Consider the following 17,131-nt stretch of genomic DNA (forward strand, 5'->3'; position numbering starts at 1 on the left):
CCTCCTTCCTTTCGCGGTTCGGAGCATTGGAGGATGCAGAATCTGGGTGCGCCCATTGGCTCCGAGGCGCAGACCGCCTGCCCGTTTTGCTTGGGAGTTTGGGAGCGTGATCTGAGCACAAAGCAGCAGGCAGATCGCGAGCTGCCGCACGTTCTCATCCACGAGGCCTGTGCCCACCCCAGCACTATTTCGAATCCCGAATTCGACTCCTCCTCGCACGGGGCACCCCCAACCCGATCTATCCGATTACGACCCACATCAGATCGAAGACGCGACCCTCCCAGTCCCGACTCCCGAACATATGCTCAACAACAGACAATGGGCACCACCGACATTCGTCGCTGACAGACCTGAGACCCACCGCTCCACATGAGCTGACGCAGGCGCGGATGCCGGGCGCTGAGCACACGCTCTCGCACCCGCCCTCTCCACGGCCAAGCCGCTGACTCCTCGTCTGAAACTCCGTGAACATTTATCAGCTATCATCTCAAATCGGCCGACCCGCCCACGCGCTCCCGACGCCGCCCGACCTCCATTCCTCGTACCACTCCGCCCGACAAATATCACTTCAAACTCCTCCATACCGCCTCAGTCTCTTGTCCCTCTCGCCTCTCATGACATCATCGCGATCCGCCGCCATCAGCCTTCCGAGTCACACTGCTGCGCGCGGCTGGCCGTTGCACTCCGACCTAACAAAAGGAGGGGAGATCGCGGTCGTTCTAATGGTATCGTAAACGCCCTTCGACGTCGATGTTGCTATCGCGCCGTTATACCACCCAACCACAGTCGACTTGAATGTCGTACTGCACCCCCGCAATGCGATGCGATGGCGATGCGATGGCGATGCGAGGCATTTGAATCCAAGTTCTTCGATCGATCAGTGGCTCTGAGCATGCCTGTCTACTCATGCACGCTTGTATGCATGCCCCGATTGAATGCGGCGCCATCCATCACGTCAATTTGCCAATCTCGAGCCCCTAGCGCCTATCCGCTACCTGCCGCTTCGCGTTCTAGCTATTAGTGCTCTTTCCTTACAGAATATCCAACTCGTTCGATCCGCCTGGGCTCCGACTACTTATTGGACCTTACGACCTCTGATGGATTACATGTAGCTGCTGGGACCAGGCCTGGCTGATCTACTGATCCACCCTTCATTTTTTTCACCTTGACTCGGCTCATTTTTCTTATACACGATCCGATGCCCCTATCGTCCTTGACGTGATCCTTCCTCACGCACAACAATGTATGCACTCACGTCTGTCGAGCGGAACAGCTTGAGTTCATACGCGCACGTTCGCGCTTACCTGACGTTCCGACCTCGTCTGCCGTGCTCTGAGTCAGGCCACTGGATCTGACATGATCCAAACCCTGAGCACTGGTCTAGCGCATTCCAGAGTCACGCGTGCGCTCAAGCGCGCACGCACGACACGTCCCGTGCGCGTCACCTGCCCTCGACTAATCCGAGTCTCCGCGTCAATCCCGCTATAGTCTCAAATCTCAGCGGTCCGCCCGTCTTCCTCCTGTCTCTCCCTCTACTTCCTGCATCTCCTCTGCATTGTTCTCCGCATCTGAATGCTAAGAGTTGGCACGCTGCACCCGTCTTTCTCCTCGTCCTTAGTGAGTGACGGGTCGGCGCCTGAATCTCTTCATCGATGACGTCATCCCATTGGCTTCGCAGCATCAGGCAGTCGTCAGGCCTTCACCTTGGTGTTCCAGGACCGCCGCTGTTCGGCCCCTCGCGCCTAAGCTGCGCCTCAATGAAAAGCTGACCTCAGAGATCGGAACACGACAGAAGCAGAAGGAGAAGCAGATCCACGCGATGATAAGTATGGAAGCCGGGTCGCCCACTTCGTCTCAATTGCGGACGGGAGCAATGAATTAGAAGACCCACGCGCTTTTGCTTGTGCACGCTGTATACGTGCGTTCATGACTTATCAGGGGCTCTTGTTCATCATCGATGTTATGGATCTGGACAGATCGGGACCTCTTCTCGGCTCCCTCGGTGAGTACGCACTTCACGTAGTCTTGAGTCAAACGCGTCTACGGCTTTTTGCATCTCTCTGCATGAAGGATGAAACTATGGAGTGCCACGCTGTAGTACTCTTGGGCGATAGTATGACGGGTCCACACCGACGCAAGTCAGAAGCAGGTCGTCACATTTTATATCATGGAGAGAGGCTAGGCGCGTACGCGCCAGATCTGTAATTAGCTCGCCGTCGCCGAGGATGACGCGTCCATCACCTCGCTTGACAAACACATGCGCAGCCCACGCGTGTAGGCGCGTCGAAGCATTCCCCGTCGAGACTCGATCCCGATCGCCTACCCCCTCCCGGGACTTATCAATATCCTAAGAGCTAAACCCACAGCTTTTATATTTGAAGACACCCCGCACAACGTGGAGGACTTGCTTGCTTTGACTTAACCCCATGCCATCTTCACACAATTCATTGCCCACTCAAGCATGGCTGACGGTCCGGGCCTTAAGTAAACCCTATACATGCTACAATACACATTGCCTACTCTCACACTTAAAACTACTGCCACTAGCCTTACACCATGTGGGATATAAATGATTTGATTAATAAAATAAAATAAAAAAGATCCTGATTGCCTACTCATGTCTATTAATGCATATCTCATCACATGTGTCTGAGGTAGTACCCTTAGTAAAAACAGAAATTCAAGTGAATGTCATATCCAGTTATGAAATTGGGCTTTTATCATGTATCTGTCAAGAAAGTGGTACAGAAGTTGTGTGAAAGTTGTGTGCAATTTTAGAAGTTTATGACTTTTGCATGACTTTCTATACCACATTCTTAACAGATACATGACAAAAGCCCAGTTTTGTGACTGGACATAATGTTTACTTAACTTCCATTTTTACTGAGTGGTACCCATTAGACTGGAGATACCCATTGGAATAGAGAATGGGGTCTCACATAGCATAAGAAAGAACTTGTAAAGTAATCCCAACTACCCACAACACCAAAGATCTAGCTTTAGAAGTCAGCTAGTGTTATAGCTACTTGTATGACTGTAGACACAATTTTGAGATCTTCTACTAATAATAAAGATTATTCATTAAGCTGTTTTGACTACCTCTGCATCTAGAAAAACCTTCTTTCTTAATTAGATCTAATTATTCAAAATGCTAATCTGAGCTAATTAGAATATATTATCTATAATCAACTTTATGATCAAATTTGCAAGTAAGAGGGCATTGTCTATACTATTATAGTTCCATTGGAATCTACAATCCGATTACAATTTTACACATTCCAAATCCAAAATGTATAAGTGCCACAATCTAATTCTTGCTATTTTTATTTTATTTTATTATTTTACTATATCATTGTCTAGTGCCCAAATTCAAATATCAGCCCTGATTTTTGGGGTATTTATTGGCCCCTCTATATATGGAATAGATAAAAGATAGATATATAAGAAAATTAGAAATATTGAGATTGCCTTATTTATACTATCATATTTAGATTACTAGGTAAATAACTTAGACCTTGTGGCTTAGTGGTTTAAAGCAGTGGTCTAGAGTATATAGGCATAAGGTTGTTGGTTCAACTTTAGTGATAGGCAAGTTTATACAAGGTGTGACTTTTATTTGATTAGTGAGCTCTACAGATACTCTGTGATTCAAGGTGTAGTCATAGTAGAGGAATTGTGGGACTGGATTGGTTGCTATTTTTCCAAAAATCCATATGATAAATTAGCTTTAATTAACTCTAATTAGACCTTATAATTTTAGGATTAGAGAGGGGTAAGCTAAAAATCCTGAATGGTAATTGGCAAAAATCTAGCTAGATTTATGCTTAACTATGGTTAATTTGATGTGGAGCTTTTCCCTGATGCTGCCAGGATTGCTGTACACATACACAGTGTGTTCCCTGATGGTCAGCAGTGCTAATGTGCTTTTGGGTACACAGGATCCAAATATGCTACAAGAGTCTAATCACACAAGGACCCACAATGAATATCTTGAAAGGGTACGACTGTGCACTGAGCCAGTTGAGTACATTTAAGAGTTCTGCATATGTTCTGAATTCAGTCTGACCACCTGTGTGGATGAGGAAATTTCCCGGTGGAAGAGAAGGAAGGGAGCAATGAACATTGTGATGTCTGAGATACTGAACAGATTTCATACTTATTGCCCCTGATATAGCTATATATAACAACATCTTGATGACAAGCATACGTCTGGTGGTGAAGAGAAGAGGGGACAGATAGACATGCTTCCAGGCAGTGGTGGTTGCTGGTACAGCTATACATAGGAGCAAAACTCTCACGCTCGAATTTTCAAAAACGCATGACGCTTGCGCAACTTTTCACGAAGACTGGTACTAAGTGTAGAGCGCGTACATCTATGGGCAGCTGCTATATATGTATCTCATATCTGGTACTCGAGCTTTGTTTCTTAGAATTGATCTATTCTTGGACTGGTCGGACATAGGCGCCACGCACTCTCCGGGTCTCCGGTCGGCCATTAGTCCAGATCGGCCTTCAGGACCACTCCATAATCGAGAGGACAATGTCGCAGAGGAGAAGATATGATGGATACATGAAGGATGAGTACTGAGTTCCACTAACGCACCTAAATCCCAGAGATATTACATTGCCTAAACTACCCGACAGCAGCCGACAGTTCAACCTGCATGATTAGTTTTACGAAGCCCTTCTCCTCCCTTGCCTTCTGCCTGGGTTCTCATGCAGAGCTGTCCTCACGGCCCCCCTGCGAGCGCCAATATCTTCGCAACCGCCTGCTCTACCGCCGACATGAGCATCCCGTGCGGATTCCCAATTGGAAGCGAGGGCACGATCGAGGCGTCTGTGACGAACAGGTTGTCCGTCCCAAACACCTTGACATTGCTGTCCACGACGGCATTGGACGCGCTGGTACCAATCTTGGCGGAACCGACCCAATGGTTGGAGTCCATGGTAGACTTGTCGTAGGCGTCAACTGCGAGCGGATAAACCGAAGGAGTCAGTGGAGGGCGGATAAAAGTAGAGAAATGGACACTGACCGTACTGCTCGATTGTCATCTGCTCGTCTGGTGTGATGAGCGTCAGACCTGTCACTGTAAAGGGCACGACAATCCGTTTATCATCAGTACACCAAGACACCAAGATGTGGAGACGGAAGTGGGCGCACTACGCACCACTCCCGATGTTTGATACAACGTCATTGAGTGCCTGAATAAGTATGACACGATCCACAGGATCCACCAGCCATGGCTGCACGATTGGCGATGCCCGCAGTGCTGCATCGATTCCTATGCGTCCGCGCGAGGTGATTCCTGTCGACCTGTGGGTGCAGCGGTATGACCGACAGCACACACCAGAGTTCAGAATCGGGGAAGTACATATACATCAGTACCGAAGGGAGGGAGTACGGTGAAGGAACAAACGTACAGGTAGACAGTGATTGTGAAAATCTGAGTCGCATTGTACGGCAGCGTCGTATTTACTGACGCTGCTCCCGGCCGGACAGTCCCTTGCATCTATCAAAAAGAGCACCACAACAGATCAGGATCGTCGTCCAATTTGGTTGCGATATAAGAAAGCCCACTCACATAGCGGGTGATGCCGTCCGAGCCGCCGTACGCGCGCCAGAAGTTCATTCGTGGAGACGCCTGTGCGAACACGCCTGATTGGTCTGTGAGATACTGCGCCGCGTCTGCTGCGCGGGGGCTGCTCCAGACATTGGCCCAATTATTGTACGCGTCGATTGACGGGTGAGTAAACACCAACTGATAACGTTTCAGTCACTTCCAGACTACTCCAAACCGAAGAAAGGGATTGAAGAATCAAATTTTTGCGCACATTGATTGATGGGTTATCTGACACGTTCATGCCCACAGGTAGATTGATGAAGGCGCTGCTCGGCGGGAGGTTCGCGGCCGCGGCCGCGTTGCTCTGCACGACCGCAAGCATGTCGCTCGGGCCGATTCCGCTCTGGAACAGGATGCGTGCCGTTCCGTAGGAGCCTGCAGATAAGATGACACGCCCATTGGATGTGAGAGGTATAATCCCGTTTGGGCCGAGCGAGGTGTCGTTCGTCTGAACACCCGTGATGCGCGAACCGCTGCGCACCACATTGGAGACCATAACATATTGCTTGTACACAAAGTTGGAGCGTGCCTTGGCGGTTTGGAAGTATGTTGCGACAGGACCGCCGCGCTTTCCGTTAATGAACTGTGTTTGAGTGCAGCTGATGAGCGTTAAGAAGGAAGATCGCAATATCGAGAATGGGCTTACATCGTATGAGCTATAGCCGTACACATGATCTTTAGAGTTTGTGTCACTGTTGATGGTGATTTGGCGATATCCTTGACCATTCAAGAGCTGCTGCGCTACGTCGAATGACTGTTCCAAGTAACGCTTGCCGTCCGTTGACGGCGCATCCGTGCTTGGAAGGCGGGATGACATAGCGTCCGTGTACGTCTGATGTGCTTGCCATCCACTTGGCCAGCCATTGCTCGTCGAGAAATCTAAGTCGGCAGGGTACCAGTAAAGCCTGGAACAGTTTCAGCTGATGCTCCTTTAGTATAGAAGTATTGTCAAGCTCACGCTCCGTTCACGGATGTCCCTCCCCCGAGCAAGCATCCAGCAAATACAGTAACATCTGGGGGTAGGATCAACTTCGTGCCCAGCCCAAGTCGGAGAATTTTTGATGTTCACCTTTGCACCAGTACCAAGGGTTGCTATCTGTGAACATGGACTCGAACAACCCCGGGACATCGAATTTGGTCAACTGATTCAGAAAAATTAGCGCGTATATGGACATGATAGGGGAGAGCACATGCATTGGCAGTTTGGGTCCAAGGAGCATCGTACGTCCCACCAGTTTCGGCAGTAGAAGGACCACCGCGCTCGAGCAACAGGACTTTCTTCCCAGCTTGCGAGATGCGATCAGCAGCGATGATACCGCCAGGTCCAGCCCCTACGATGATGTAGTCATATGGTGTAGCCTGAAAAGGATAATGCAGTTGTATTGTGGGCGTTGATGATTGACCTTCGATGTACTCACCGAAACAGTTGGAGCCGAACTTGAAGTTGTGGATGGAGCAGTCGAGGTTGAGGCTGGTACCGACGTCCCAGTACCACCAGATAGATAAGCATCATAGTTGCTCTGTGTCGTGTGTGCAGAGCTGAAGAGCATGCCAAAGAAACCGACTGAGGCCATCGATAGGTAGAGTCATATGCGCATCATTATTGGTATTGAGAAGCAAGGTGAGGTAGAGAAAAAGCTAAGCAGTCCTGAAGGGCGGTGCGAATATAAAAATTAACTCACAGTCAGTGTGCTCGTCGAAAGTGCTCTGGGGATCGGAGGGGTCATCAACACCGACGCTAGAATACGCCCAAGCCCAGACACCTGTAGAGGCTTGCGGGATACTACCTCCTCCTTGCCAGCCTTACATGCATAAAACCACGCCGACAAGGCAGGGATATGACCAGCATGGGTGAGAAATTTAGGTCTCAGTCATCGAACAGTAGATAGACGCACTTGTACAGTTCTGGCACCGAAAGACCCATCTCCAATGGGTTGAATTCACGGTGGTGGAAGGAAGATCTGTGATGGTGGGCCCTACGTATTGCCTGTGCATATAAAGATATTGAACGCCCAGCCAGATGCCGAGGATATATGGTATTAAGGTGCCTTGTACAGGCCTAAACATACTTTCACTCACGTTGGTTGAACATAATCCCTGTATGTGAACATAAGTAGAAAGCCAAGTATGTTATGAAGTTTAGGTTGACGAGGACATACGTAGCGTATCTCGTAGACCTGACAATTGTATTACCGTTCGGCCAGGCAACGAGGAGCAAATCCTGAAGCATAGCACCAGCGAGCGCCAAACCAACCCATTTAGCAGCGAGAGGCGCCACAATCTCTCCAATGAACTCTGTAGGATTTGATCCGGACGTTGCAAGAGGGGGGAATACGGCGCCATAGGTCACCCCATGCACAGGGTCCGAATAACCTTGAAAGGTAATCCCATTTGAAGGATCGGTATAGCTACTTGAGCTCTGCGAGAGCACTGTTATGCCAATAGACTTCATTGTATACATTGTATGGTCATTTATGACAGAAGACCCACCAGTGGTTATCAAGGGTAACACCGCCAGCAGCTTTTGTCCAAATATCATCACGGAATTTTATCCCGCTTTTACGCGTGCTAAGCGGGAGAGCGCGGGTTTATATCCCAATCACCTGCAGCATCTCGGTTTATATCGTTCCACCCTTGAACGCCAGGCAACATACATGTATGCGAAGTATACCCGTTCGAGACCTGCGATAACCTCCACAACGGCATCCCTCGCCTATGTCGCCCAACGCATCTAGTCAGTTCCGCTGGCAACGCACATTCTAGGCGCGGCTCCGGTCCACGAGAGCTGTACGCACACGGAACACCTTCAACCGGAAACAAATCGGATGCGGAGGACGACATAAAGAAGCTCGCGTGACCATGACCAGGTGAAAACAAGCACGGCCGGTTGGTGCTCAATCGCCGACAATACGACGGCGTTGTGGGGTAATTAGACAACGAGGATAGATCGAACCCGAAGACCTGAAGTCTGAAACTCGGATCATATGGACACGCGACGATTTGACTTACTTTGGCTCCCTTGGTTCAAGAATAGTATAGATACCGAGCGAGAGCACGCCCAGAGCATATGGGGAAGGCGTACCTTGGAACCGAAATTGCACCGACCAATTTCCATCATCCTTTCGAAAGCCCTGAGGAGTGTGTTACAAGCTCGAGATGCATGTTCTGCAAGGGCTTCCGATACCATGCAGAGAAAGCTGCGAATAGGAACAGGTCGAAGCAAGCGGAAGCTTGAGAATAACGACGCACTAGCTATCTTTGCATGGGATATAGCCGATGAGAGATATACAATCCCGGACGGTGGGTGGAGACATTCATATGAAAAAGTCCTAAATGAGTCGAATGAATCATAGAGAATCATGATGCAAGGAATGAGTAGGAAGTGGGTGAAGGATCCACCCTGGTCATACTGTTCAGTGAAACTGGACCGTTTCAACTAAAAAAATACAATCACGAATCCTAGGCTCATGGCCTTGACTCTGTCCTCAGATCGCAAAGACGGTGCTGAGGGCCCAAAGGACACGCACATGGCCGAGTCATCAGTGGAAGATGAATCTGAAGGTGGCTTAAACATCTCGCTTTGACTTCGAGCGTAACCTAAGAAGGCATAAACACTGACAAGCGTTGAACGTTGAGCAGTACATATGCAGCATATCACAGGTCCTTATGTGCGCCACGAAACCTATGTGAAGAACTTGCGATTCTCGTTCGGGCCAAATAGGTCATGCCGGATCTCTGGCAGCATCTACAGTGTGGGATAAGATGAGACTAGGCCGCATAAGAGCATCGTGATATGGTGAATGACTTGCCCTGTCCTCGAGAAGCCTCAGACGTTCGTCAAGAGTGTTATTGACCTGAATCCGCCTAGTACCGCTAGTGAGTTTCACACCACCAGCTCTGCAAGGAGTCAGGAACGTCAGCATAACAGTAGGATCCTCGACTCCTCATGCATTTAGTACTCACAGTTCGTCACTCAGCGTTGCTTCAATCACGACTTCCACATCTCTTCCACTGATCTCAACAAAGCTCTTTTTCGCTGCCTCAGCCGCTTGACTGACAACTTCCTCGTCCTTCGCACGAGCATACACAGTGACGTCGGGCTCAAGAATCTGAAGCAGACCCTGAACGATGACACCCTCGAGGAACTGAACATAACGACCCTCATCTTCCGCAAGCTCTAGAATTGCTGAGCGGGCAGTGTTGAAGAGCTCCTGTAAATGCTCCTCACGGCGGTGAAGAAGCTTCAGACGAGACTTGTTTGTCAGGGTTGATTGCGCGCTGGTGCGTGGACGAGATCTGAGGATCGCAATTTGGTAGCGATCTGTAAGGAAACGTACATCTTCTGAGCGGTCTCAGAACCTTTGCGCTTCTTCTCGTACTGAGCGTCGATAGCCTGCTGCTCTTGTTTGACAAGCTTCGCCTGATAGCAATACCGTGAGCAGTCCAAACCTAACACAATTCGGGCCTGTTTCGAAGGCTTTTGATCTGAATTACGAACCTTCTCTATCGCAAACTCCTCATCCGCCTTCACTCGTATCTCGCGGCCCTTCTCCATTGCCTCCTGTTTGATGAACGCGACCTACTCCACGAGCAACTAGGTTGAAGGTTGTAGGTTACAAAGAAGCGCGATCACAAACCATTTTGGTCATTTCACTGAGAACTTCATCGTCATTGAGCGGGCGAGATGTCATCTTGATTATAGATGATGTTGGTGCTGTAGCGAGAGCGGCAAGGAGTGAAGCTGACTTGGATGAGACACTAGCGAGGTTAGTAAATGACTTACATAATCACGCACACTCCAATACAACATCTTCCAGCGGTCTCCAGGCTTCAAGCTACAAGCATCGAGCTTCAAGTCTCGAATAAGGAGAGTATCAAAATTACGGGGTGTCCATAGTTATGATTCAGATTCCGGGAATAGAGGCAAAACTTCAACTGTGCATATTGCATTAAGAGGGAATCGAACCCTCGGCGGGTCGATGGCAACGACCCAGGTTACCACTACCCCATTAATGCATGAAAACATTTGGCAATTAAACATATCTATAAAGATGATCCCCATTCATAAATTGTTTCCAAAAAATCATAACAAGAACATTTCATGGAAATAATACGGACACTCGTGAATTCCCATGTATCAGCATCAAGATGGATCTCAAAATGAGATCAGGTGTGTGGCGGACCCTCCTGTCCAGAAGCTGCTGATGACTTCGCCAGCATACACAACGTTCACTGACCTCGGTTGCGCCGCACGATCAGAGAAGATGGTTGCTTTCGTGGGCTTGCCACTGCTCCATTGCATGTCCAATCTCAATCCACCACGGATGCGTGCGCTTGTGATAGATCCCGATGACCATTTGCTCGGCAGCGCAGGCAAGAGGGTTACTGTGAGATCATTTGAGTAGGAGGCAACGTCGGGCGCTTGAACAAGCGCATTCTACGCGAAGTGTCACGAATCAACTCTAGCATAATGTTGACAGAACGAGGTGCTCACCATGACAGCAGCAGGGTATCCCAAATTTGCGTCTATCTGGAATATTGTGCTGCCCGACGAATAAAGACTAAACAGATTTGTAGCATAGTTGATATCAATTGCATACTGAAAGCCCCGTACGAGTCACAGATCAGCTTATTTGAAGGACAGAGGGCAGGTCGGTGAGACACCACACACCGACAATTCATGATAGAACTCTGTTGCATTCTTCAACTGTGCCCAAGCTGCGGCGCGCCAAATCTTCTCCCACCCCGAATCCGCATCTGGTCCAGTACCATTACCACGATGAATCAAGCTGATGGTCGCCGCACCCAAAACATCGGCCTGAGTATAATTTATGCCTGCCTGCACAGCGGGGTCAAAGTTCGCGACAGCGTAACCTGGGTACAATCCGACAAGGTGCGAGAGATGACGATGAGTGTCCGTCGGAGAGTCCATATCGAACTTCCATTCTGTTCACAAAACGATTATAACAGGAAATAATGAATGAGACGCGATGAACATACCTTGTAATTGACCCCAAGAGCCGATGTGAATACCCTTATCCATTTGAGCTCGGACTTGCCTCACCTCTGAAGATGAAGACATGAGGATCAAACCTGTTAAATTGCTGCTCATCACATACGATTGAGGAAGGCTTGATCTGTATCTCCTGATGCTGCAAACCCCTTCTCCGCTGCATTGAGCAACTGCCAAATAAGCTGTTGCGCATGAGCGCATCCTGCCGAAGGCGTTAGAAGGACGAGATAAATGTTGAAGAAGACCTACCAAACGTAATAGGAGTTTGCTCTGGAGAGTTGCATGGCGCAACAACGAGGGTGGAGTCATTGAAGTGCTCGTCCGGGATGAGCTTCTCCAAGTGAAATTCGGCTACGCCCTATGCAGAACCAAGTGACAGCGTGAGGACACTAATTTCAGGCGTAGACCACGCGTGAAGGATGGTTCACCTTGAGAAGGGGCCAGCCCTGATCTCTCCACCAGGCGACGTCGCCGGTGTAGTCAAAATGATCCCAAACATGAACCATCTAAGGAGACTATTTAGCTAGTTGTGGGGTTGAAAGGGTGCTAAGCTCACCATCCAGACTGCCGATTCTACAGAAAGAAAATAAGTACAAGACATACAAGCTTAACAACGAACACATACCAGGATAGTCTGCCCACTGAGCAGAATTACCAGAAAGCTTCATTCCAGTATGCCCAAATATCTGCAGTAAATCTTCATTAGCTATGGTTCTAGACCGTCGCGATCAGCAACTGACGTTCATCTAGAGCAAGAGATCGATTAATCATAGCAATGACGTCTGTGTAAGATAAGCATACCTCATTATGTGTGACCCAACCCTTGCTAATATTGTATGTTATCTGGGCAGTCTCAGCACCCCGAGGTGCCCAAGTCTTCTACTCACGATTATCAGCTCGATTTCAAAAAAAAAAAAAAAAAAAAAACATGGAGAGGAGGTGACATACCTCCATATAATCCCACAAAGATTGTGATACATCTAAGCCTGTCGTCTCAGCGGCCCAATAATTCATTTGCGTGTTGATATTGGCATCTACATCATGAAAGACGTGTCAATGTACTATTTTCCTTTAGAACGGTGAGGATGCTTACGATAGTCTTCCCGTGGTCACAATGGGAAATCATCAATAGCGGCAAATTGATATCAACCGCCTCAAACATGCTCACCTGCACTCCAAGGGTTTGAAGTACCGTCCGCCCATTTGCCTTGCAAATTCGCTGGCAAAGTCCCCCTCGCACTTCCCACAAGCAGATATCTCCCGAAATTGAACAACAACCACTCTACGTACAGATCCCCTACGTCCGTCGTATAGGCATTATACAATTCGTCCGTCGGTGTATTAAAATCCGGCTTTTGACCCAAGGAAAGTTCGAACCCGCCAAATACCTTCTGGTAGTCGATCACATGCTGCGAAAGGAGTGACGTGTAACCGGACGAAGGTGTAGTCGCGTTGACGTTGGAAGAAGCGGCAGTAGAGATGATGGTGACAAGCTTGGCGTGCGGATCGGCTCCCCGGAACGAGAATCCGTGCGTTACGTCGCCCGCATCCAAAGAATAGTCGGTGTCGCCGACCCACGTGATCCAAGCCTCTTGTGCTCCAACTACGGACACCGTCGCGTTGACGGTACCGTCAGTAGTGGACGTACAAGTGATTTTGGGGATGACACCGGAAGATGAGGAGGTGGCCTGGATGCGCCCGAGGATCTCATAGGTCATCCCTGGATCTGCGACCTTCCCGCGAACCTGAAGTGTCGACTCATCGAGGCAGGTGATATTGGGCGTTGGAAGTCCATCCTCGGTGTAGGGAGAGAAGGCATACGTTAAGCCAGGGAGCGAGAATGTCGTCGTATTGATGTGCTCGACGCACGCTTGCGCTGGGTGTGAGCAGAACGACGTCCTGTAGATAACGATTTGTCACTGAATATGGAAGATCCCTGTAGACCGAACGTACCGAATAAAAGAACTGCCATTTTGAGTCCATTGGGTATGGACAAGGGCGGAGTCCATATCCAACCACCTCCCGTAGTCAGAAACAGTTCCAGTGACATCAAGAGTGGAAATCAGATATCCAGCGCCGGCGTATGAGCCTTCCCAGATCAAAGCGGGAAAAAAAGTCAGTGTGGAGTTCGCAACAGGCGTATTGACATACCCACCATAAGCACCAATTGGGGCAGCGAGTATTTCGACATCTGTATTGAAGCCGGTGAAAACAAGACACAATGTAGAAGAATGTCAGCGTACTATCAATGGTTGCTGTCGGGCTTGAGAAGATAGCAGAACGGATATTGCGCATATCCTGAGCTAATGCTGCTTGTTGGTCGAAAGCCTTGTTGCTCCCATTATATGACTATTCAAGCAAACACTATTAATCGATCCGACCTGAGAATGAGGAGCGAATCATTGCTTACAGGATCTTCAAACGGCCCACCACTCCAAAGTGACTCAATGTTCAGCTGTGTGACTTCTCTGTCTGTCCCACCAGGGATCATTGCTGTAATCACAAGAATCAGATGACTGTTCATAACCGACCCTATAACAAAGAAAGTAGTATACTCACCTGCGAGATACCCATTGCCGATTGGTAGAAACTCCGATTGCCAAGAATTTCCAGGAGCAGTGTACCAGAGGCCGTTACCCGAACTGGGAAAGCCGGAGGGCGCAGATAAAGCTATGCGTGATCCAAGCAGCAAGGAGAGAGTCTCCAAGATAAAACACCGCAATCGCATACTGAGAGACAAGATAATGCGCAAGGAACTGGTATCGAAGTTGACGAATATGATGAGGGCAAGGACAAGGCCGATGAGGCGCAGGACAGCATTGGATTTGCGCAGACGGAGAGGGTTTATAACAGTGTGCACCGGAAGTGCGCTACCGCCCTGCAGGGCAGAGCGGGTGGTTTGGACCCCCATGACGCGTCACTAGGTTTCTGTTTTCTCTATGCCAGCAGCAGAATCAGCGAAGTGCGCGCGTCGCGAGCACGATGGGGCGTACAGGTCTAATTGGAAGTTTCGGGCAAACTAGCGAGCATGCGGCTACGTATCGACTTTCGAGGCGCGTGATCGAGATGCTTCACGTGCTTCAAGCAAAGCGGCAAGGGATTCGGTCGATTAGGAGATGGGCAATGATGAGAAGATGGGCCAATGTCGTACCATACACTACGTGAGAGCAGCTAGCAGCATTGAAGGGGTTGAAAGAGGTAGTGATCATTGATGTCGGAATGTGTGGGCAGCGGAACTAGAGAGGAGGACAGATCCCTCGTACCTATGTATGAGTATAGTTGACTTGGCAGAACCTAGGTTTCTCCGACGAAGGAGTGTTCAATAGGATTAACGTCTAGAAATAATGTGTCGACACATGAGCATGAGCAAGCATTAGAGGCGGACGCACCCAATAATGGAAGAACAGGGGGAGTAAGATTCGTTAGGCCGCGAAGCTGCAAGTAGTCCGACCAAGAAGAAGGAATAGGGACTTGTGAGGACCAGAAAAATCCTTAGGATCAGCCTGACCATAGTTGTTAGCACTGTTGGCAGGCGAGGAGAGAGTATACAGAAGAGCCGAACCCGACCGCAATTGCGTTGCACTTAGAGGAAGCAATCGCCCCGCGGGGCCCCGTTCAGGATGGCTTAGTCATAGCATCATAGCGGTGTCATAGCCCAACTCGCGCGCTTGATCACAACCAACAACAATTCTGCAACCATGCTTCGACACGCTGGAGAGCTATCGGGGTGCTGCTCTATACAGATGAAAGGGTTATTCCCGCGAATTAAATAAATATATGTTGGAAATATAAGAATCACAGCGAGGGGACTATCACGGTCGCCAAAGAGCACGGCTCACCGACACAGCACATCCATGAACATCTCCTGCTCCAGCACCTGGCTCATCTCTAACCCCCTTCTGAGTACATACGGATCTCCATCGAAATGCAAACTTCGACAGTCAGGAGTTGGACGTGGTGACGGGATGAAGTCGTTGATCTCACTGTGTGCTCATTCAAGAAGAAACGAGCACCTAGATGAATAGGCCTGTGCGTGACAATTAGATATTATTCAGAGCAGATATCCAAACTGCATAGCGACAGAACAGCCAAAGTCGAAGAGATCAAGAAAAAGCGAGAGAAGAGGAAGATATGAAGTTGAGAACTTCGAAAACGCGTCGCGTACTGCGGCGCAGCGCTGCCCTTAACCCTAATCTAGGGCCGTTGCCAAGCCCTCTGACGGTCGTTCCTCGACTTCATCTACATCACATTTCATTTTCCTATCGTTTCCATTCACCTTCATCTTCGCCTTCCCAGCTGGGCACGGAAGTTTTGTCTTATTTTTTCACTCTTTTTGCACCCTCTTTTTTTCTCGAGCCCATAATTAGGCCAATTAGCTTCCCGGTCAAAATGTCTCCGGTTTCATCCATAGGCAAGAAGGTGTTCATGATGTATGGTGCGTTCTGGGCTGTTAGAGGATTCAGGAAGAATTGCAGAAGAGGCTCATCGTCAACCTTCTTCTTGTTTGCATGTTCAAACGTTTAGGTGCCATTATATTGGTCAACATTCTTGTTTTGGCTCTCTCCACCCGTGTCAATCAGTTCCAGGACTTCTTCTGTGCGCACACATTTTGGTATATCATTCATACCGTTTGCTAACTGGATCGAGGCTTTTAAATCTCACAGATGTCGCGGACCTCTTCCCTTTTGCCCTGTCCATCGTTACACTCGTCATCTCGGTTTTCATGTACGCCCCAGATGCTGGCTTTCTGTGATCTTCATCCGCGACTCACATATGGCGATAATCAGGCTTCTGCTTGACATTGGAGTGAAAGATTCAATCACCGCCCGCCCGCCTTTTCAGATCGGCATCATGTTCGTTTTGAGCATCTTTTGGCTAGGTTGGAATGCCCTTGTTCCCCTCCCTCACCCTTTCTGAATGATGCTCCAGCATTCAACGCCTTCTCAACGTCACGCTGGAAGGAAGTACCTATGAACTGCTCCACTATTCCCGCTGGTGCGTTGTATCCCTCTGTGTCGTGATTCGCTCAAGTCCGAAACCCATTTATCGATAGACTATAGCGATACCAAGCATTGGTGCATGGACCTTCAAGCTTTGAAAGCCTTTGTCTGGATCAACTGGGTGCTCAGTAAGCCTGTGTATTCATCTTCATCGCAGAACAAATGCACAATAACGCGCTCATACCCCCTTACATTCCATCTTCAGTCTTCTTTGGTGGCTGCTTTGCTACGCACTTCGCAGTGACACAATCTCAACGTGGCCAAAAACACATCTGGAGCACAACGCTGTCGCGCTTCACTCGACGCGCCTCGCACACTCGCAACCCCACGTACGCATTTACGGCGTCGGACGTGTCACAGATGAGCCAGACTCAGAATAGCTTCTTCTCGGCGCATTAAGAGAGGCATGTCGTCGACTTGGTCTGTACGCGATTTTTCTTGGTTGTTGAGCTTGTGCGGCGCCTTCCGGTAAGGTATATATGCATGCTATTTATCGC

At 49.1% G+C, this 17,131-nt stretch overlaps 5 protein-coding genes across 5 annotated transcripts; 2 read left to right on the top strand and 3 right to left on the bottom strand.

Moving 5' to 3' along the window:
• Nucleotides 1-33: 33 nt before the first annotated feature.
• On the top strand, nt 34-446 carry HETIRDRAFT_456036 (uncharacterized protein; the record flags this gene model as incomplete). Its single annotated transcript, XM_009554552.1, has 2 exons — nt 34-283; nt 349-446. The coding sequence occupies 2 exons, from the start codon at nt 34-36 to the stop codon at nt 444-446; spliced, it is 348 nt and encodes a 115-aa protein (XP_009552847.1).
• A 4,051-nt stretch (nt 447-4,497) lies between these two features.
• cdh1 (cellobiose dehydrogenase 1) lies at nt 4,498-8,173 on the bottom strand. The gene is made up of 16 exons (XM_009554553.1): nt 8,112-8,173; nt 7,781-8,051; nt 7,701-7,718; nt 7,517-7,608; nt 7,304-7,423; nt 7,040-7,185; nt 6,816-6,980; nt 6,691-6,763; nt 6,580-6,634; nt 6,268-6,526; nt 5,833-6,204; nt 5,583-5,759; nt 5,422-5,510; nt 5,169-5,314; nt 5,034-5,087; nt 4,498-4,969 (listed from the first exon to the last, which is right to left on the bottom strand). The coding sequence occupies exons 1-16, from the start codon at nt 8,158-8,160 to the stop codon at nt 4,731-4,733; spliced, it is 2,325 nt and encodes a 774-aa protein (XP_009552848.1). The 5' UTR covers nt 8,161-8,173; the 3' UTR covers nt 4,498-4,730.
• Nucleotides 8,174-9,220: 1,047 nt separating this feature from the next.
• Nucleotides 9,221-10,358, bottom strand: HETIRDRAFT_148855 (vacuolar H+-ATPase V1 sector, subunit E). The gene is made up of 6 exons (XM_009554554.1): nt 10,259-10,358; nt 10,120-10,200; nt 9,959-10,041; nt 9,585-9,899; nt 9,431-9,518; nt 9,221-9,366 (listed from the first exon to the last, which is right to left on the bottom strand). The coding sequence occupies exons 1-6, from the start codon at nt 10,310-10,312 to the stop codon at nt 9,304-9,306; spliced, it is 684 nt and encodes a 227-aa protein (XP_009552849.1). The 5' UTR covers nt 10,313-10,358; the 3' UTR covers nt 9,221-9,303.
• A 338-nt stretch (nt 10,359-10,696) lies between these two features.
• Nucleotides 10,697-14,362, bottom strand: HETIRDRAFT_181224 (glycoside hydrolase family 95 protein; the record flags this gene model as incomplete). The annotated part of the gene is made up of 19 exons (XM_009554555.1): nt 10,697-11,058; nt 11,116-11,220; nt 11,293-11,567; nt 11,622-11,687; nt 11,741-11,836; nt 11,884-11,992; nt 12,063-12,140; nt 12,191-12,207; nt 12,260-12,320; nt 12,375-12,380; nt 12,436-12,513; nt 12,583-12,668; nt 12,728-12,733; nt 12,803-13,533; nt 13,588-13,723; nt 13,790-13,825; nt 13,878-13,983; nt 14,045-14,127; nt 14,194-14,362. The coding sequence occupies 19 exons, from the start codon at nt 14,360-14,362 to the stop codon at nt 10,777-10,779; spliced, it is 2,526 nt and encodes an 841-aa protein (XP_009552850.1). The 3' UTR covers nt 10,697-10,776.
• A 1,801-nt stretch (nt 14,363-16,163) lies between these two features.
• Nucleotides 16,164-16,649, top strand: HETIRDRAFT_243228 (uncharacterized protein; the record flags this gene model as incomplete). Its single annotated transcript, XM_009554556.1, has 4 exons — nt 16,164-16,230; nt 16,299-16,359; nt 16,422-16,513; nt 16,564-16,649. Coding segments are annotated over 4 exons (306 nt in total), but the record flags the coding sequence as incomplete, so codon positions are not given.
• Nucleotides 16,650-17,131: the final 482 nt, after the last annotated feature.

Source organism: Heterobasidion irregulare (genome assembly GCF_000320585.1).
Source record: "Heterobasidion irregulare TC 32-1 unplaced genomic scaffold scaffold_13, whole genome shotgun sequence".
Taxonomy (NCBI): domain Eukaryota; kingdom Fungi; phylum Basidiomycota; class Agaricomycetes; order Russulales; family Bondarzewiaceae; genus Heterobasidion; species Heterobasidion irregulare.